Source organism: Protopterus annectens, chromosome 3.part1 (genome assembly GCF_019279795.1).
Source record: "Protopterus annectens isolate FY-2018-M chromosome 3.part1, PAN1.0, whole genome shotgun sequence".
Taxonomy (NCBI): Eukaryota; Metazoa; Chordata; order Ceratodontiformes; family Protopteridae; genus Protopterus; species Protopterus annectens.
Genome location: NC_056732.1, coordinates 1473030988 through 1473053451, shown reverse-complemented (window position 1 = coordinate 1473053451; position 22464 = coordinate 1473030988). Strand labels below are relative to the sequence as shown.

The window sequence follows — 22464 nt, the reverse complement described above, 5'->3', positions numbered from 1 at the left end:
CATCCACCTCTTTGCTGTATGCCCTCATTTCTCCTTCCCTTCTTCTTGTCTGTCCCAAATCTTCTTTATCAGATTGTCATCAGCTTTTCTGCACATGTGCCCGAACCACAGTAATCTGTTCTGTTTGGCCTGTTCTGCAATTTGAACTAATTTGGCTGCTACTCTTATGTTCTTATTTCGTCATCTGTCCCACAGTGTGCATCCTACCATCCATCTCAGGCACTTCATCTCCATCACTTCTAGCTTCCTCAAATGCTCTGCCTTTACTGCCCAGGTTTCTGTGCCACAGTATTACTGGTCACACCACTGTTCTGTACACCTTAATTGTCAACTTCTTTGGCATTTTTCTGTCATACACTACACCTGACATTGTGCCAGTTGGCTAAAGTCATTCTGATTCTAGCTTTGACCTCCTCATTCAGAATTCCCTTCTCCTGAACCACCCCTTCCAAAAACTAGAAGCTGTTAACCTGTTCCACTATTTTCCTTTCTATCTCAGTTCTGAGCTTCTTCTGATTCCCCCCGTTTACTGACATTACAACTGCCTTATATGTACTCAGTTGCATCCCATGTGCCTTCAGTTTTGCATTCAATTCCCATGTTATTTGTTGAAGTTCTTGCTCAGAGTCTGCTTGTAATGCCACACCATCTGCATACAGTAACTTTTTTGATCTGTCCTCTCTGACCTATTTGCTAGTGTAGTCTATCACCAGTATGAACAGCAGTGAGCTCAGAGCTGAACCCAGATGCACACCCACTCCCAGTGGGAACTGTGAGACTGAATGCTGTTCATAATTGAGTCACTGGGTCCTTGTACATAGCTTGCACTAATTCCACCAATGGTTCTGGGACTATAGACCACTGCAGGACTGCCCAACTTAGTTTTCATGGGACATTGTCATATGCTTTGCCCAAGTCTAGGAATGCCCATTTGGACTTTTTCCTCATCTCTAGGTTCTACTCAACTATCTGTCTCACTCAGTAGTCAGTAGTTGTAGCTAGGGTGAGGCGAGATGGCAACTGCCCTGGGCAGAAAGTGTTGGTGGCACAATCAGCCAATTCTGATCTCTCTTTAACTTGCAGTGAAACCTGAGCACTGTAACACTCAGTGCATGGTTTAAATTGTAACAAATGCTTGCAACATTGTAGAAAGTAGTTTACTACAATTTTTTTTAACTAAAACATGAGCGCTATAGCAGTCTTTGCATGCAGGGTACAGTGAACAGTTTGCCATAGTTTGAAAAAAAGATTTTTTTTTTAATTAAAACATGAATGCCATAGTGCTTCATGAAGGCAGGATAAAAACAATAGCAACTGTTTGCTACATTTGTAGCAATCAGTTTGCTACAGTTTAAAACATGAGTACTGTAGCATTCTATGCAGGCAGGGTATAAACTATAGTAAAATTTGCTGCAGTTTAAAGGAGGACATTATTTTTTTATTTATTTTTTTGATAAAATAAGTTCAAGGAGGTTTGGGAGCAAGGCTCATAAACATGACCTAAATGGCTAAGGCAGGAAGGGGGGGGGGGACATGTCATGCATCTGGCCACCTGGTTGGTGTGCCAGTAGAAGGACTGTCCATTTTTTTGTTGGGAGTGTAGATCTAACTGTAATAAACCAATCATATGCATCACCTTATTCCAGTAAATTATTTTTTTGCTCTTCACTTGAAGAGATGAGAGGATGGGGCGCTGGTTGATTGTACTAGACCAGGATGCTGGTTGAGCCAGCTATGCTTCTGGTGTCACTGCATGCATCAAGTCAGTTGTGCATACATTGGGTCAGTTCTGGACAGAGAGGAAGGAAATGATGTGGTACTGGTGAGAGAAATGCTTTTACCAATTTTACAATAATGCTGCCAGACTGATCAACCAGATATGTTATGAAATACTTCAAACTTATTTTGTGTGTGAACACTCGATATGAAATGAATGGTGCTGTGAAAGAAGTGTCTTTACTGTTTTTAGAATGATCATTGATCAGCTACATCTTGCAGACCATTTTAATATGGCTTTGTGATTTGTGTAGGGCAGCTTAGACTGGAATATCTTAATGTGTTGCAAATTGTTTGTGAGAATTGTGGAGGCATACCTCTCAACTTCTTAGCAAGAAATATGGACAAAGCCTAAAATTACGGGGGGGGGGGGGCAGGGTTTCAAAAATAGGGACAGAGTTTAAATATTGCTCTTATAAACTTAGAAAGTTGCTAGGATAACAGGATTTGTTGTTTTCTGAAGAGTATGAAGTCTGAAACTCAAATGTATGTCATTATTTACTGATTCCAATCTGCACTGATTTGCAGAAACCACAAATTTAAGAAGAACAGACTAAAACGGTAAAGCAAAAATCTGAATATTCTATAGAAATCTAGACCATTGAGAGGTACATACAGAGGCAAAATAATATGGCAAAGCCATTAGACGTGTTGGCTATGACCACTGGGTGGGAGTTGTGGCTGGCTGGATGTAAATAACCCTCTTGTCATTTTCTCAGTTTAAACAGTCAGTTATCTAGCTAAGCAAGACTAGCGTGCAACTGTGAGAAGTAGGATAGACTACTTAACTGGACACCTGATGTGCGCAGGCAGAGTATGCATAACTGCTGTGGCTGTTTACTTTGGAGAAACATTACTAGCTGCTGCTGCAGTTTGTTTATTTTGATTTTGCAGGACTAATATGATTATATGAAGCAATGTGCAATATTTTAATGTGTGGCAACTTTGTTTGGAACAAAGCTGAAATACATTCCACCATCATCCACTTTTATTACAATCAGACATCTGAATTGTACATATAAGTAGACTATAACTGCATGGTGGTGGTTGTCTGGATGAAAGTAACTGACCCTGTTGTCACTTGCTCAATTTAACTGTCATCCCTCAAAAAAAAAAAAAAAAAAAAAAAGGAAAGGAATATGTCACGGAATACCCAGACTTTCAGAGCATCAGGGGCTGGTGATCCTTAAATACCAAGGATGTATAAATTGATTCTGACATGGGCTAATCTAAAACCTTTGCAGCTCATAGGTGCATGCATAAGCTCCCTGTATGCGTGTGTGTGTGTGTGTGTGTGTGTGTGTGTGTGTGTGTGTGTGTGTGTGTGTGTGTGTGTGTGTGTGTGTATGTCTGTGTGTGTGTGTGGGGGGGGGGCTGCTGGAGGCGATGTCATTGTTGCTTTAATATTCCCCCCAAACCTGAGAGATCACTATATCTTGTGATGGGCTGAGGACATTGTGGTCATTGTTTCTTTAACTTTCCTCACAAACTTCAGAGGGTCTATAAAGCTTGTACAGGACCACTATACTATGTCTAGAAGTATCAAGAAGAAAATATTATTGTAATAATTTTTCCCATTTTCCTCACAGTCAAACATCTGGTGCATATACATTTAGCTATCTTTTGGGGGAGAGTAAATGAACATGCTGGTTATATATGTCTAAAAGTAAATATGCCATGTTCTATTTGTTTTTTTCAGGTTTGTTCCAGTCTGACATCAAAATGGTACACAGACGATGGTTGTATTTTGTGGGTGGTAGGAAAGGAGGAGGCATAAATATGACAGCAGCAGCTTGAAGTATGATTGTCAGCATTTATGTCATAATTTTACCCAATGTAACACCATATGGAAGATACAGAGATATGGACAGCCTATTGTGAGGCAAATAGTAGGGGGCAGATACTATTTCTAGATACAGTCAATTTATCCTCAAAATATTTGTCTTCTCAGTTTATTCTGAAGTGTTTGGTCATCTGTGAGCATTAAAACTTAGATATGACTTATTTCTTCCCTAAAAAAAGGATTTAATTTGTTTTCCAAGTGTGATTTCTGTTCAGGTCATTATTGCATTAAACATTTGGAAAAAAGCACTAAAATGTACCTCAGAATATCTATAACCCCATGACTTCTGGGGACTTAGTAGTCCCAGCTTAATTTAATTATTACTGTGTAGTTTTGGTCAGTTAGGATGTGCTAAAAAGATGCAGGAAAAAGCAAAGTTGAAGAGTAAAACCCACACTTACCATGTTTTTTGCTCAGGCAATCATTTGATGAAAACGTTTGTATAAAAAACTGAAAAATGCATCTCAGAGCATCTAGAAACCATGTGACTTCTGGAGGCTTAGTGCCATGGAGCCTTCTCACTTAGGGCACCAGTTTACCTGCCTTCTCACCTAGGGTGCCAGTTTACCTAAGGCTAGCCTAGCATGGGGGATGGAAAGAGGGCATTGCTGCTGCAACAGTGGTCTAGACAAACATTTATTGTTATGGTAAGTTACTTACACAACTGTACTTCAACACTAGATAATGTCTGCAGTAATCTAAGCTATTTGGGTAGATTACCATAGCTTAGAAATTAAGACAGGAGGAAATAAAGCAAGAATCCAGGAGTCCCTGGAGAATAGTCCCTTGAAAGCCTCTTCTTGACTTGGAAAGTGAATCCAGTTTGTAGAACTTAATAAAAGTATATACTGAGGACCAAGTTACTGCCACTGCAATATGTCTAAAGTCCACCCCTGTCCAGAAAGCTACCAAAGAGGCCAAATCCCCAATGGAATAGGCCCTAACCCTGTGTGAAAGTTGCTTATTATGGTGAAAATAACAAAAAATAAATAGAATGAGACAACCATCCTTTCCTCCTACCTTCATAGGAGACAAACAGTTGATCAGTTTTCCTGAAGGATTACATATTGTCCAGGTAATATCTGAACTCCTTGAGGACATCCAGAGTATGAAGATTTTTATTCCCTCTTGTTTTTAGGGGTCAGGAAAGAAGACACAGAGATTAATATACTGGCTCAAGGTGAACTCTTAGACTACTTTAGGCATAAAAGAAGAATTTGTTTGAAAGGAACATTGTCCCTTTGGAAAGTGAGATCAGATTCACTCATCATAAGAGCTTGTAACACAGATACTCTCCTAGCAGAAGTCATAGCAATGAGTAAACAGTCTTCTAAAAACCTCAGTTCAGTTTGATGCACTGGTTCAAATGGAAAACAGTAACCTTATCGAGCACAAATTAAGATCCCAAAGAGGAACCACATGTTTTCTAGGTGGATAGATATGTAAGACCCCTTTGAAAAACTGCGCAACCTGGACACAGTTAGAAAGCAGTGAAAAAAGGGCAAACAAGTAGGGATCAAAGGGCAGACAAGTATTAGTGTAAGAAAGGCCAAAGGGCAGTAACTCACACAAATATTCAAGAACCATTGGCAGAAGGTCTTAAAATGGTCCAGGTCCTTGGAAAGACACCAACTAGATTTTTGTTTTTCATTTGCACATACACACACACATATATATATATATATATATATATATATATATATATATATATATATATATTTTTTTTTTTTTTTGCCTCCTTCAATACCCGCTCCATATTCTCAGAAAAAAGGGTCCCTAAACGGTATCAAAATTCTGTCATCCAAGCAGTCAATAAGAGTTTCCAGGTTGAGGTGTATCAAATCATTTCTGTCTTGTGTGAGTAAATCCAGGCTTTGAGGAAGTGGTAATTGCCCTTGGCCAATTTCAAAAGAATGGAGAACCAGAGCTGTCTATGCCACAAAAGAGTCACCACCACAATGTTCAGGAGTTCTTCTGGATCTTTAGAAGAACCCTGGGTATCAGTGGAAAGAGAAGAAAGGCATACAAGAACATTATTGACCATGGGAATGAGAATGCATCTGTCTTCTAGGCCTGTTTGCAAGGAATCCTGGAGCAGAATTTTTAAATTGTCTGATCTGAGTGAAGACAAACATATCTATTTGAGATGTTTCCCCACAATTAGATCAATTATTGGAAAAACCCAGGATGATATTTATATTTGTGAAGGTTTGTCTTTGACCTACTTAACTTGTCAGCTGCAAGGTTTTAGAGATAAATTGAGTGATGTTGCTACCTCCCAGGCTAACATTGTAAGTCTGCAAAAGGAGTAAGATGTGGTACCCCCTCCCCCTAGTTGCCTATATACAACATCATTGTGGTGTTGTCTGAAAATGTGTAATGCTCCTGGGGACCATAGATGATTTAAGACTTTCAAATCATTTATCAATGACATAATTTCTGTGACATTTATGTGCCTTTGTCTGTCGAGTTTGTTTCACAGACCTTACATTTTCACACCAATGGAAACCAGCCTCCATACCAGGTCTGAAGCTTCTGACAGAATGGAGAACAGATGTAAAGGAGAATGGTGGAGACCAGGATCACAAGAGATCTCTTCTACTCACCATAGAACCTCCCTTCTTACAAACCACAAAACAGAGATCTGAAAAGACATTGGGTTAAGATGCTGAGTCCAGACTGACCTGAAGTATCGTTGGATTTTTCTCATGTTAAGTCTGCCAGGAAATCATAAATATCTTAGACAACATGTACCTTAGAATCCTAATTCCAAGAAAGATACATGGTGTTGACTGGAAAAACTCAGGAAGAATTTTTGGAACATCTCCACTGAAGGAATGGAATTAGCATTAACAATCTGTCTATAAGAAGCTGTTTTGGATAGGGACATCTCTGCAAGGTCTGTTTTAAGATTAGAAAACAAGTACTTATGAGTCTGAAGTACTCTATAACCTGTTGACTATCTAGATGCAGGAAAATGACTGTCTGGGAGTTACAGGCTGTGAGAAAACATTCTCTTAAGTAGATAAAATAGGAGGAACAGCTGCAGACTTGGAAACATCCAGCTGCTGAAACTGTAGCAAATCATAATACATTTGCTTAGTGGTAGGGATTTCGTGTTTGCACTGAAAAAAAAACATTCATTTTAGATAAACTCAGAAAATGACAAGTCTTCTGGATAGAAATCTGAAGCAACATTTTCCTCAAAATCAGAATCTTCAGGTTGAAAAGAAAGTTGTGAAGCACAACATTCCCCATCTAATTCCTGCTTTTTTTACTGAAATTCAAAATCAGAAAAGCAGGAAACTTTTTTCTCTTCTCCCTAAAAAGGTAGGGAGATAAAAACAGAAAAAGCAAATCCCAGCAAATCTTCTCTGTCCACAGAGATTGAAACGCGAGTAGCCAAGTTTTTCTCTTTTTATCAACTGTCTGGAAAAAGACTGACCCATAGCATGCATATTAACCCTGGGCTCATCATCCCTTTCATGGCAATGTGCCCTTCACCTACCCCTTCCTCTCAGACAAACAAGAGTATTCTTCCCTTGCCCATGGAGGGCATACTTTCTTTCACAGAGGATGTGTCGATCTCCCAATCATTAGTGGCTGCAGGAGCCAGACCGAACGGACTAGAGTGAAAAGAATGGTCTGAGGGATTGATTCTGGCCACAGCAAAGTTACCCACCACTGACAGAAGCAAAACTGGAGCCAGCCTGATACCCAGAAATGTCCTGATTACTTTCTTCTTCTTCTTCTTGTGGACCAGGGAGAGAAGAACCACAGAGACAAGTAACTGTTCCATAGATTCAGCCAAGGAAGAAGCTTTGAAAACAGGGAGCATAGCCAGAAACAGTCACTAAAGCTTTAAACACTTAATGGGAGACTCTGAGCTAAGAAAAAAAACGATAGTGCCCAGAAAGCACAATATCCTGTCCTAATACATAAAGCCTACACAAATCTGTAGGAAAACATCAAAAACAGATAATTTACACAGTTTGTTTATGCAAGTATTCACCTACTAAATTTTTCTTATAAGCAGTGACAGTCCACAGCACATCTGTCTCTTAGCACAAATTAAACAGTATGACAGAAAACCCACAAAGTTTTCCACGAAAAATAATTTTAGTGGAAGGTTTTCCCCAATAGTGGACTTATCTGCCCAAATCTGAAGAATCACTAGCTAACCATCAGATCATTGGGGTCCACTAACATGCAAGAAAGCTTTGAGACTTTCTCACTCTGTCTTTGTATATGGAGTTCCTCTCAAGCTCCTGAAAGTGCAGGAAACAGGCAATCATGAGCTATGAAAAGCTGGCCAGTGGCAGTGGATTAGGATCCAAGTAGCTTAGGATACTACAACAGTGAACATTTAGCTTTTTTTTACCTTGTCTGAAACTCTGCATTCGGGTATATGGGATACTTAAAACCATAGATGGAAAGAAGAAGGGAGGCAAAATGGCTAGGCGGGTAAAGGCGCAGTTAAAGGGTAGTAACTTCACACACTTACGAAGATACCAGCAGTTAATTGAAAGAAAAGATGAATATATACATTTGTAAACTTTGCTAATTGTTATATACTTTCTTTATCTTCTATATTGTATCATCATATGCTTTGTTTTTCATGTATGCTTTGTATGCTTCTGTTTACAATAACATCCTGTTATTTTTTGTATACTTTGTGTCTATGACGCTTTTCTCCCCAGGACACCATTGAAAATGAGCTATTTTGGCCAATGGACCATCCTGGCAAACAAAGTGCAAATAAATAAATAATAAATAAATAAATCCTTCACAGGAATTAGAAAAGGGGGGTTTGGCTTGCTTCACTTGTAGCTGCCTGAAGAGTGAAAAAGGAAGTCAGCTTTATGGTGCCAAGACTATCATCTGACTGTGGGGTGAATAGATAATTAAGGCCCTGCTTGCACTGGCGTTTTTTTATGTTTATGGGTAAGACACTGCCCTATATCGGACCCCAAGTTTCTCAGAATTCTGAAAGTATGTTCTGTGTTTTTTTTTCCAGATTACAGTTGTCTATATGTTGTAATGCAACAAACAACTTTATTGTTTCACGCAATAATACACCACTTGGTACCAACATAAGTTATGAAGTGGACAGAAGAAGAACTATTGCAGTAACCTGGAATATTTTTAGAATGCTTCCAGAGGTAAGACAATTTTGGTAGTGTAACCAAATTTTTGGCATTGATAAGAAAAATTAAAATATTGGGTTAAACAATATTTAAGACTACTGCAGTCATTAAAAATAATTTAGGTGTTATTGATAATACCCAGGGTGATTATATTATTATTTAGAGAAAGTGTGAAGTAAAGTTTGCAAACAAACCAAACAGTACAGCAGAGGCATATATGTATCTTTTTACTAAAAGTATGTATGTATTCATGTATTCATGCATCTAGTAAGTTGGTTATTTTGTCTAAAGAAATTAAATTTCTGAAAACTGACTCATAAATATACAGCATACAAATGTGCCTTCATTCCTATTATTATTATTACTGTTAATACACTGTTATTTAGAAGCAAAGCTACTTTGCTTCCATGTAGCGTGTCAATATAAATATCAAACAGTAGCTTCTCATCAGCATTAAAACACAGCTATCTTTCAATTGCATTATTTAGCCTGTACAAAATATTACCCCTTTCCTTCAGCTACAAAGCAAAATTAAATAGACTGTTTTTATTGTTTTTTTTTTTTTCTTAACTACCTGTGGAAGATGTCCAGTTTCTTTAGTCTTGACTGTGAATTGCATATAAACAATTTCATTCTAGAACGTTGCATGGGTCACGTTTAGCAGCAGGCTCCCGTTGGCACCAACCTTCCTTATAACAGTTATTAATTTTCTTCTCAGTCTTTGGTTCACCAAGTTCTGGCATGTTTCTGTTTAAATTTACTTATTGCTTTTCTATCTTCTTTCCAATCAGGACTGCATTTTGAAGTGCAGCAGCATGCAATTCCATTTTCTTTAAACATTTTTCTAGAACTGTCTATCATCTTGTTCCAGCACTGCCTTATAGCTTCTTTCCACCTTTTGTGTTTTTCCAATGGATAAATGTACTTTTTTCATTGCTGATTGTTTTATTCATGCCTATTTTTCCTGTTTGCTCCAGTACATCACCTGGCCAGTCTAAGACCAACCAGCCTTTTGAACTGCTGCAGCGAGGTAGCCTAACTGATATAAAGATGTGCTCTGCTAGCAGCAAAGGAAATGCTGTTCTTCTTGTTTGGCTGTGCTTGTCTGTCTGATATTATTTCCAAACTCTCCCCATCATATCCATTAAAATATAATAAAACAAGCGGATGACACTGTAAAAAGGGAGTAAGAAGGAAGAGAGCTAACATCAGGGACCCTCTTCATAGATCAGGACTAGGCTAGCTGTCCATACGGACCATTTTAGGCCTAGCCAATTATCCCATGTGAGAATCAACCCCTGCACCGTGGATCTGTAAGGTAAACACTTTAACTATTATGCCAATCTCCCAACCCTTCAGCTATGAGCTGCAGATCCTGTGATACAGGGTTTGATTTTCTCAGCCCTTATTTGCCTACTGTGTGACCTTGAGCAAGTCACTTAACCAGGTATCGCTCCCAGACTGCCCCTGAAAAGGGACTGTGTGTGCAGTTGCCTACCTGGTTAACAAATTAGTATATGCATATATATATTATAGATAGATGGATAAATAGATATATTGTTTCAAATCCATAATTTTCCATTTCCGTTAAAGTTAGTTTTGTCGGAATTTCAACATGTCATGACATCATCTTCCTAATTTGTGAATACATAATCCCTCTGCTGGAACATATTATGACATCATGTGCTGTGTGGCAGGAGTATGTCTAACCCTTGGGCATAGCATTTCTTTTCTCCCAGTCTTACTTCACTTTAGATCTTGATCCTAGTATTTGTTATGGAAGAATTCCCATAAACAAAGCCGACAAAGTTTCTGTGGCCACTGGGTTGTGTATGATTCAGGACCCGTAGCATTATTGTCTGTTATGCTTATTAACCAGACATTCAACCCCATCTCAGGCAGGAAGAGTTCCTAGCTTATTTTTCTGTTTGAAGAATAAACAATGTTAAGAAGGCCTGGTGTAGGATCTGCCAGAATGGTCCCTCCTACAGCCCTAAAGAAACTAAAGTGCCGGTCTGACAGTGGGCACATCTTTCTTAATTAAAATCAATACACAGATTGTTCTCAATGACCCTAGGCATTGCATCCTCACCCCTGGGTAGTGAAAACTTAGGTTCAAACCCATGATCCACCATGGTGGATGATGATAGATGTTTGAGAGGTAAACCTTAAGCAAGCTCTTTAGGGGTGCTTCCTGTGCTTCTGTTACTGCTCAGCTCCTTGTCAAATAGCTGGCTCATGCTTATAACCAGTTAGTTCCACGGTAGTGGCCTTTAACATCCCTGAGCCAATACTTGGTGGTGGCACTTAGATATAAGGATTGTACTCCTCAGGCTTTTACCTGGTTTCAGCAAGACAGTGGTCCACAGTGAGGAAGGTTCACTCAGTACACCAATGACCAATGGATTGAGAACCATTGGGAACTGTCTTCTAGGAGCTTGCACTGCACATTTAAAGAACATAGACTAATGCCCGCACAAGGACCTCTGCAAACCTCTTTGTCCCTGTACCACTCATGGCAGGTGCCTTCCCACGTGCTGGTATCCCATTGCTTGATATCCAAAACATACCCTTTGCGTGCTTAGCCATATACTCTTCTTTCAGATGCAAGTGTGCCTTTTTGGAGCTGAATTGATAGTTATTTCTCCATTTATGCAGTCTTAAAGCAAAAAGATGCTGCTGCTACATATCATAAGAAGGGGGATGCCTGCTACAAACTTTGTCTAACCGAAATGAGCTCCAGATGAGGCATCCCAGAGCTGACAGATATGAACACTCATAAAGAATACTATGCATGAAGTCCTGAAGACCATTGAGAAGCCTAGCCAGCTGAACACAAGAACAATTGATTGAGTTAGACTCCCTGATTCAAGAGTGCCATGCTGCATTCTGGTGGTCATACTTAACTGGAGTGCGTGTTACACATTGTGAGTACAATCAAAAGCAACTATTGGTGAGAACAATATCAAGAATGTTTGCCCCCTTAGTGACAAGGTGTATGACATAGCTTATGGAACTGGCATTTACAAAATCTAGAAACCACTGTGATTATTTATTATTAGTTGTATAGACATCCGGATTGAAGGTAGGGTAAGAAGCATATTGTTTCTGATATTTTTCTGAGTAATTCCGGTATAGACTATAATCACAGGGAGACATTTAAGGAGAACCTATAACTGAAAAGCGTATGGTAACTGTTTTTTTTTACGGGTGACCATGACCTCAAGAACTTTGGACCTGGTGCTTTGTGTAACTTGGCATGAGATGAGGGGTCATGGATAAATACAAAGACCACAATTCACGGTAGACCTTAATTAATGAATGAAAAGCATTAAACCAAGTATAGAGGGACTGTTATTACTTCATTAGACCCATGTTTTAGTACTGATACTGGCATGCAGACAAGATGTACCATGCAATTTCAGCCTACCTCTGCTGGCATCCTGTCACGGCTTGATATATGATTTTGCCACACACGGCAACATCTGCTTAACATGATACTAAGCTGGTGCATCCTCCACTGAGATGCATTTGGGTGGGTCCATCTTCAGGCAAATGTCCACTCCTGCAGGGATTCTCTCAGAGTCATCACCCACTCTAAGAACAGCAAATCCTCCTCTGTCTCTGTCAATCTGCTGCTCCTGAGAATTTTCCCACAACTCCCCTCTCAGTTGCTATAGAATGTGCCTTGCCTTAGCACAGCATAATGTGCTGGTAACACTCTTACAGTACTCCTGTAATGTGTGATTATGGCCCTTGACAGCAGTAATGCCATGAACCATCATCTGCCACACTTGCTGTTGTAAAAACTGATCAGTACCCCTGGCTGTAGCAGAGCACAAATTTTCAGCAGGGTTGAACTTGTCAAGCCTTTTCCATACACCACATCATCCAGACATGCAGACACCTGTGAGCATGGAGCAATCAGCTATGAACAGCATATTACTGGGACTCATAGGACTGAAAATGGAAGCAGGTATACTTAACCTGCCCGGAACAGTCTGACTCAGTATTTGTCCAAAGCTATAGGTGTCACCAGCAGAGGATAAGATGCAGGCATTATCATGATGACCTGTTGCTCAGGATCCGTGAAGACCTCCATGCCTGGGAGAGAGAGGTTAGGCAACGTCTCCCCTAATCGAATAGTAAGTTAAAGGCAATGTACCTTATTTTTCATTTTCTATATGCAGGACTGCTCTTGCTACTGGCAGGTATTTTGAGAATTCCCTCTGAAGAAATGTGGGTGTATTCATTGCTTAGTATTCACTGTCAGGTAGAGGTGAAGAAGGCACTTACAGATTTTGGTTCCTATAAGACGGAGTTATCCTGCACCACCTTTTGATGCCTGCACATCACCTGATGGATGTCCATGTATAACTGTACCAATGTCTGTCTTAATTTGTTAGCCTATATGAAAGGGACACATAAATGTGCAGTGCCTGTTACACAGCTATGGAGATGTATGTCTGGGACTGTGATTTGAGCCTGTTGTTATTACATCTTATATTACACTTGTCATAGTTCTCTGATGTGGCCTTTATCTTTCAGCATGACAGAGTATGAAAGTAATCATGCCATCTACCACACGATGCAGGGGAGAGTTATACATCCACTGACCACTGTAGACATATGTTTTAACTATGTTTAGTCTAATCTTCAAATAATTCACTTGATAAACTGTCCATTGTGTCTCCTTGCTGCATGTACCAATGGGAAATTTGTAAAGGAAATACTTCCTCCATGTCCCATCCCTACAGTGGCCATTTGGACTGGAGCATGAGATGATAAGGCTGGTACTGCCCTGTGATGAAGGAGGCTTTGCTCCTCACTCACAGGTAGCAAAGGATCAGTGCTTATTCTGGTCTAACCACAGCAGGTGATAGATGGTGATGTGGATGGAGCAGTTGGCTTGCACTCACAAGGTCAGACACTACCAACAGTCCACCAGGGGAGAGTGTGGCTCAAACCATCAGCCGCCCTAATTCATCAGCAGATGATGGAACTCACTAATGTCCCTTTTGGCTGGTGCAGCAGATGGCACACTCCAGCTTGTACTTCATTCAGTCCTCAGCCATGTGTGCCCCTTCATTCTACAGCATGCTCATGCCCTTTGTATTCTCCAGTCCACCCATTACCATTTGTCTACCCTGTGTTTATCTCCATCCATTCCATGTCTTCCAATCTTAATGTGTGTACATTCACCTATTATCTGTACTGTTCTTTGTATGTCTGTCTGCTCTGCAAACCCTCTTCTCCCTTTCCTACTATGCTTTTGCTTTTTATTCTCTTCTCTCCTCTTCTCTTTAAAGAAAGATTGGGTTCTAATTCCACAAAAAAGTGACCCTGGACCATCATCCAGCCACCTATTTGTTATATGACTCTTTGCTTGCTGCCTTCCCCTTCTTCATACTTTCCTATACACCTCCTTACACACATTTTAAGTGCGAACACCACAACACTGCAGCTGCAAGTACCTATGACTATATAACATTCTGTGGCACATTGTGCTTTCCTGCTAAGGTCCACACTAACATGCACAACATACCTACTGTAAGTACGTCTTATTTTTTGAGACATATTGGTCTGTGAGTTCATGTTTTTGGTTCTCATGAGATCTTGCAATGGACCATGGGTACACAGCTCATCCTCATCATCATCATCATCAGCCCCCTTTTGCCCATTTGCTACATGGGGTTGTGGTATCATGTTAAATGTCGCCATCTCTCTCAATTCAATGCCACACTCTTGCCTTAGTCATCACTCATGCCTGAGTATAGCAGAGCGTCTTTCATAAAATCCATCCACCTCTTTGATGGACATCCTCATTTCCTCTTGCTTCTTCCTGTTTGTCCCAAATCTTCTTCACCAGATTGTCTTCTTTTCTGCACATATGTCCATACCACCATAATCTGTTATCCTTGATTTCTTTTGCAATTGGAGCTACTTTGGTTTCTGCACTTATGCCCACATTTTTGTCTGTCTCACAGTGTGCATCCTACTACTCTTCTCAAGCACTTAATTTCCATCACCTCTAGCTTCCTCATCTTCTCTGTCTTTACTGCCCATGTTTCTGTACCATATAGTAGTACTTGTCACACCACTGTCTTGTACACCTTATTTTTCAGCTTCTTTGGCATTCTTCTGTCATGGACTACACCTGGAATCTATGCCAGTTGGCTGCCGCCATTTTGATTCTAACTTTAACCTCTTCATTCAGACTTCCCTTCTCCTCAACCACCCCTCGCAAATACTTGAAGCTATTTACTTGTTCCACTATCTTCCCTTGTATCTCAATTATCTGCTTCTTCTGATTTCTCCAATTTGCTGACATCAGCATCACAAGACTATGCCTTACTACTTACCACTGCCTTATCTGTGTTTAGTTTCATCCCATGTGCCTTCAATGTTGTATTCCATTCCCTTATCCTTTGTTGAGGTTCTTGTTCAGAGTCTGCCTATAATGCCACATTGTCTGCATACAGCAACTTTGTTGATCTGTCCCCTCTGACCTTTTTGCTAATGTAGTCCATCACCAGTATGAACAGCAGTGGGCTCAGAGCTGAACCCTGGTGTACACCCACTCCCACTGGGAACTCCTCTGTAAGGCCAAACACTGTTCGTACTTTAGTCATTGGGTCATTGTACATAGCCTGCACTAATTCCACCAATGTTTTTGGGACTTTGAACCACCACGGTACTGCCCAAATCATCTTTCTTAGGCTCTTCTCATATCCTTTCTCCAAGTCTCTCTAGCTTCTTGTCAACTATCTGTCCTACTGCAAACATTGGGTCAGTTCTGATGCATCCTAATCTGAATTGGAACTGCTCATCTCCCATGTTACATTCTACTACTCTATGTATCCATTTGTCAATCATCCTCTCCAGAACTTTCAGGGAATTTGACAGGAGTTTGATACCTCTGTACTGCCCACAGTTCCAGATGTCCCCTTTTTTCTTGTACACTGGCATGAGTATGCTTATTCTCCAGTCATCTGGGATATGTCTTTCTCTTCACTCAGGAGCCATTTCTCTCCCATTTCACCCAGTATCTTTAACATACCTGCTATCACCTCATCAGAGCTTGCACCTTTCCTTAGTGCTATTCTTACTTCTTCTAGGGTGGACTCCACTTCTTCTCTCATTATAGGTTGATTCTAGGGCAGTACAGCTTCTGTTGGGTTTTCTTCATCCAGAAGCTGCTGGAAATACTCTTTCCATTTGCCTTTGATGTCCTGTGGACTAGTGAGAAGGTTGTTGCTGGCATCCTTTACGAATAGTGTCTGACTATCTTCTTTATCTTTCTGTCTTTGCCTTGCAACCTGATATAGTTTCTTTGTGCCACCTATTGAGTCACTTTCCAGATAGTAGAGTGCCTCTGATGGTCTGTCCTTTGCTATTGCTACTCCCTTCTTAGCTTCTTTGTTAGCCAATCAGTATTTCTTTTCTATCTCCCACTTTTTCCTGCACTTCTTCTTTCTTTTGATAAATTCCTGGACTTCTGCATTCTACCACCAGCTTTCCTTATGTACCTTATTTCCATACCTGGCTAGGGAACATATCAGTTCTGTAGACCTCACACATGATGTTTGGAGGTTCATAGGTTCATAGGTTCATACTAGGCTATCTGCCCGAGGGCATTTACAGTATGGGGAACTATACCCATTATTTTGCTGTGCCTCTGTTGAGCAGTGACACTGAGGTAATCCCTGGGGTATATCTGCGATCTCCCATCCATTGGTCAAGATTTCTCTTGAACAAGACCAGTGCTCTGCCTCATTCCACAGCAGGGAGTCTTTGGGTGATGAATCTATCCTTTAAGTCTCGTGGCTCTGACGGATCTAGATTTTTGAGGTGAAGAATATTCATCAACTCTGGGTTTGACATGGCCTTGCATGTTAGGCAACGGTCTGCGACTGAATAGAGCTGGAGTTCTTTCAGTCGGGCAGCATAGGACAGATGTTTGAGACCCTTTATCCTTTTGGTGAGGAACTTTTGTGGCCTCTCCAGCTGCTGCAAGTGTCGGGTCAGATACATTCCGAATGGGGCATTGTACTCAATCATTGGTCTGATGAGTGATGAGTATAGGAGACTATGACCTCCCTTGATCTAGATGAGAATCCCTTCATGATAAGGTGGGCAATGTAGAAGGTCTTCCTAACTACTTTAGCTACATGGGTGTCGAATGACAGACTACTATCAACCTGGGTCCCCAGGTCCCTGATAACTTCTTCTGTACTCAGTGGATTGCCACCTATTTGGTAGCTAGGGGTAACCTTGTTTTTGACTATGCATTTTTGGCATTTAACTTTAGGCCATGGCTCTGGCACCAGTTATCCGTTTCTGTGAGACCCTTCTGAAGGATATCTGTGTCAGATGTTTCTACTATGGCACCCAGTTTGCAGTCATCTGCAAACTTTGTCATAACCCTCCTGTGTTTGCTAGCAACTCTGACCCTGTGGGTTCTGTCACTCAGCCAGTTTGCAACCCATCTTGTGATGTATGGGTTAACATTTAAGCTGATGAGTTTTCAATGATACCGGTAGGCTGTATGGACTGCCTTTCCTCATCAATGGCTTTGGTGACTGTTTGAAAAAGTCAACCAAGTTTAGAAGGCATGATCTGCCTTTGACAAAGCCAAACTGGGATGGATCCAAAGTCTGCAAATTCCTATGTCTTTATTTATGAGGTCCATTATGATCCTCTCCATGGCTTTGCAGATAAGGCTTGTCAAGCTAATGGGCGGTAATTTCCAGGGTCGGTGGAGGCACCGCCTTTGTGAAGTGGGACCACAGTTGCAGTAGAGGTAAGACTATGATTAAACAGCTGTCCTAGCTGTGGGTTTAATTCCTCGTTGAGTTCGTGGAGCACACACCATCAGGTCCCATGGATGCTGTGTTTTGCTTTGGAGAGCAGTTCTCACTTGGGAGTTGGAGATGTTTGGGGGCTGCAAGGTATAGATATCTCTCGTTTGCACTGAACCTGTCAGCCAGTATGTTGGCAATGTCTGTAGGATCAGTAATCTTCACATCATTTTGAACTAGTTCTGAGCATATCTGGGAGTTTCCTCCCAGGTTTCTAAGCTAAAGAAGGCCTTATGATTGTCTTTTGAGTCTTTAGCTATTTTTCTCTCAAAATTTGCTTTGGATGATTTTATGAGAGCTCTTAGTTGTTTACTTATAGTGATCAAGGGTGTCTTATCTTTTAAGGATTTTGCTCTATCTTGTAGTAGCTTCCTCCTTTTGTTGTAGAGTTTGTTTATGGCTGGGGTCCACCAGAGGGACGCTTGCCTGAGTCTTTGTTTTGCTTGGGATTGCCTTATCCATGCAGTCCTGCAGGTGCTGGTAGAAGGCATTTGTAAGTGATTCAGCCTTAAAGGAGACCACACTAGTCTTTAGAAGTAGTTCTTTACTGTGGTCTTTTTATTTCAGGTGGGGGTGGGATGAGGACCTCCAGCGAGATTAGTTTGTGATCTGATCTCACCAGTTGTTGAACATTGTGCTCCCATGTTCGTGATGATGAGATCAAGTATGTTTTCTCCTCTTGTGCTGCCATTCCTCTTCATGTCCACTAATTTCCTCCACTTCTTGGTGTGCTAGAGCCCTGAATAACTCCTTGAACTGTTGTAGTTTCTCTCCAGTCAACTTCCAGGTCTTCAGCATGGTTTCTATTGACCTTAGAGCCTTCTTTGACCATTGCTTGCAGCTGATTCTGGCAACCAGTGGTTTATGCTGTCTGCCAACTGTTTCACTGGGGATGATTTTGCAGTCATTGATTCTACCCCCTTGCCCTTTTCCTACTAGTAGGAAGTCTACCTGAGTTGTATGTTGGCCATTCTTCTATGTGATTTTGTGGCTGTTTCTCTTTATGAACCATGTGTTGGCTACTATCAAGCCATTTGCCAGACAGAAGTCTAGAATAATGTCTCTTTCTTTATTTCTGTTGCCCCATCCATGTGGACCCAGTCAGTCCTCAGCCTGTTCTGCCTGTCACAATATATACATTCATGTCATCCATTATCAACACCAATTCTTATTGTTCTGCTTTATCTAGTAGGTCCTACAACTGCTGTCTGAATGCACTCTTTTCCTCACTATCACAACCTTGCTGTGAGACATAGGCTGAGATTATGAATACTACCATATCATTATACTGGAGTCTGATTGCCATGAGTCTGTCACTAATTCTAATTATATCACTTACTGCCTTCTGAAGACTCTCTGTCTCACCAAAATTCTCATGACTTTACACCATTTCTAGGTTGTCCTCCTCTTGAGTAGTAGACTATGGATCCCAAGCCAACTGCCCTTCTGTCTTGTCTCTTGGATACATAGGATGCCCAGCCTCCTCTGTATCATCATGTCATCCACTTCCAAGCTGCTTCTTGTCAGTGAACCTACATTAAGTGTAGCAATTCTCAGTTCATGCTTAGCAGGTTGATTGGTTTTATGTCCAGCTTTCACTCCACAGAACTATGCCAGGTAACCCAGGCTGGGCAACTAGACAGCATCTTACCTCTCAACCATACTGACTTCCTTGAAATTTCCTGGTTTTGAGGTTAAAATACTGGAGTGTCATGAATTTCTGAGTGGCTCCCTTAAATCATTTTTTTTCTTTATTTTCAATTTTTCGTTAATGCTGATGTCAGCATCTCGAGACCATGCCTGACTCCTGACTGTTTGTCAGAGAGCTTTAAAAAAAAGTTGCTTATGGGAAGGGGTGTGTGTCACATCTCCCAGAAAAACACTATCTGTGTTGTTCTCATTCCATACCAAAGAAGACCTAGTTTGTGCAGAAAAACAATATTCACTTCTTGATGTTTTTTGTGCATTTGAGTTCCAAGAAGGTTTCTGTTTCCTTTCATGGTTCTGATAGAAGTTAGTGCTGTGGGTTTTGTGATGTTAGACTAGCATTGCATTGGTATCATTAGGTTATCAGCTATATGTGTGATTTGCTATGAAGGAAATTTAACTGCAAAATAAAAAAGTTCTGCAATTTTCAGTCTTGAAATTCTAGAGGCCTGCCCTGTGGAAACTTTTAGTAAAGGGGATATTTGAAATCGCAGTTTGCCAAGAAGGAAGTTTAGCTAAACAAAAATTGGGTCCTTTTCATAGATCATCTTTTCATGGTCATGCAGCACAGCTCTAGGTAGTAGCAGTAAGCAGGTTTTATTTGTATCAAATACATTCCTTTTTCTGTAGAACTTCATAATGAGAGCCTTAGGTATAAGGTTGCCTCTGCACTCGATTGCTTATCAGTTAAAAAAAAAAAAAGGTAGGAAGGAGGATTTAGAAGCAGAACCAGAAGCAGAATCTAACTGTGAGGTGTGATTTCATGTATAGAGAGTGGTCTTTGAAGAGTTTAAAGCAGGGAATCGAATGTTCATTGCTGGTAGTGGTTGCTAGACATTTCTTTATTTGTAGTTTTCCACTCAGATTACGTCGGATGGGTGGGAACTGCTTTTAATCAAACAATAACTTTTATCAGTAATGGATATCTCTCTCTGTACTACAACTTGATTGTTTATACCATGAACTGGGAGCTCAGTCAAAAATAATCCCCAGCTTTGGGCTCTTAAATGATGTTATTTTTAACTTGCACAGTAGATTGACTACAGTGATTAATGTACATTATTGTTCAGTAAGGAGCTGATGTTTGTTACTTAGCAGTCATAATTCTGTTTTGCTATGGATTTATAAATCTAATACGAGTTTTTAGGCAAAAGCATTGTGCTTGCTCACAGTTTTCCCTTTTCCATTGCAAACTGGATTGTTTTAATGACGAACTTCTTAAATAATGCATGATGTTTTCTTAGACAGAGTTTTAGTAAGGTCTTAGGCAACTAAATTAATTGCTAGCAGAGATTAATATGCTGTCGTCCAGTGGACTTACATCCCATTGAAGTACATTGTAGGTTGTTTCCCATGGGAGAGGTGAACTGTAAGTATCCTACACTGTAAATTTCACCATTCCCTCTCCAAAGTGTGGAACAAATAGGCAAATTGTGCAACCCTTGCTAACCGCTTACTAACAACTTCAGCTAGGAAACTCATAGGATTATTAAAATGATTTGTTTTGTATTTATTTAAGAAAAGTCCTTTTGATGGATTTACCATGGATATCAGTTAAAAACATGCTTCACACTGAGTGTGTGACCCTTTCATTGTGGAACTGCGAGGAACATGGACTTTTTAAGACCCAAAATATGGAACATTCCTCATAATGGGGTACATCCTTCTGTAGCTGTATTGAAACATAACTGCTGTACAAAAACAGCATTTGTCACTTGCATATTGTAACGCATGAGGAATGTTCTTTGTTTCTGAATCTCAAAATTTTCATGTTCTACATTGTGTTCCATTGAAAGGATTTGCTAATTTCCTTGACTGAATTGAGTTTGTTTTTAAAAGGAATTCTAGTAAGTATTTGACACAGCGAGTTTCATAGTGGTTAGGAATGTATTCCATATTTTGTCAGTTTGTTCCTCATTATGAATGGTGGTATATCAGTCTTGAACCCATTGTCTGCCCGCCCTCAAATAAGCATCATGTTAATTCAACAGGGCTACTTCAGCTTGACGGCTCCCCTGTATCTCAAGGTGCAGCAGTTTTGGTGTCACAGCTGCTTATTGGTTTAAAGAATATGCATTGTCAGATCACAGGACTGGAACTCTAAAACCAGGAATGCAACAAAACTGATGTACTTCAATATTCCTTTCTGCATAAATCAGGAAGCAAAGACCTTGACAATACATGACAGTAATTATGCAGAAAGGCCTACAAATGTTACATTTCTGCTTTCTACTTTTCATGAATAAGTTCTGGTTTAATATTTTGTCTGTTCTTCAATTTGCGTTTGAATGTTGGTATTGCACAATTCCATTGGAGTGGGTGGGGTTACATATTTATATATGCAAATTTTATGTTAATCAGCACCCACATTTTTGGCCAGTTGTACCTGCTTTCCACAGGCCTTTGTCCAGATTTTTTATGTTTCCAAGTATGGACACTGTCTGGCCAGTAGCTTATTGACCCAGGGCTGCTGAACTTTATGGTGGGCACACACTGGCAATAGGGGCACACACACCCCTCCTACAATTAGCATGGGTCCCTGGCATAGGCTGGGTCTTTAACCCACTTATCACTAGTAACTACCCATGCCCAATTAGTCAATATGGCGGAATCACCTAAAGCCATATTTTACACTGTTCGGTGTCTGGCTCTGCAACAGCACACTGTCTGTGATCCATGTTCTCCTATCTTAAGGATACTGCACACTACAGTAGATGTCCAAAGGGGTTGGTCTGTACTACTCTTCTATGTATAGGGCACTATGTAGAGTGTGTGCTTCTGCCCACAGCTCCTTTCCTTAGTGAGTTTGAGATGGAAACACTCAGCACATTTTTCAGAGGTGGGAGGAACCCCACAGAGACAAAGGGAGAACATGCAAACTCCAATCAGTCATTGGCCAGAAGTCAGGATCAAACCTTGTGCATGGGAGGCAAAGACCTTAACCATTATGCCAGTTGGCCTCTTATGGTCACACAGCTACACACTAGATACTGCCCTGTGCTCCTGGGTATACATTTGACTGCATGGACGGGTCTGCTTGGGCAGCTGCCGTGTTGCTCCTTTACATGCCCTGAAGTACATTTGGCTGCATGTAAGTGTTGCCTGTCTTCCTTTCAACATGAACCATTTC

The 22464-nt window shown here is 40.5% G+C and overlaps 1 protein-coding gene across 2 annotated transcripts in view; it reads left to right on the top strand.

The window, feature by feature from the left end:
- ST8SIA6 (ST8 alpha-N-acetyl-neuraminide alpha-2,8-sialyltransferase 6) overlaps nt 1-22464 on the top strand; it is a 1083972-nt gene that overhangs the window by 504949 nt on the left and 556559 nt on the right. For both annotated transcript variants that reach the window (XM_044067540.1, XM_044067539.1), the window contains exon 4: nt 8637-8781. In XM_044067540.1, the coding sequence (XP_043923475.1) occupies nt 8637-8781 (145 nt within the window). The remainder of the gene's footprint in view (nt 1-8636; nt 8782-22464) is intronic.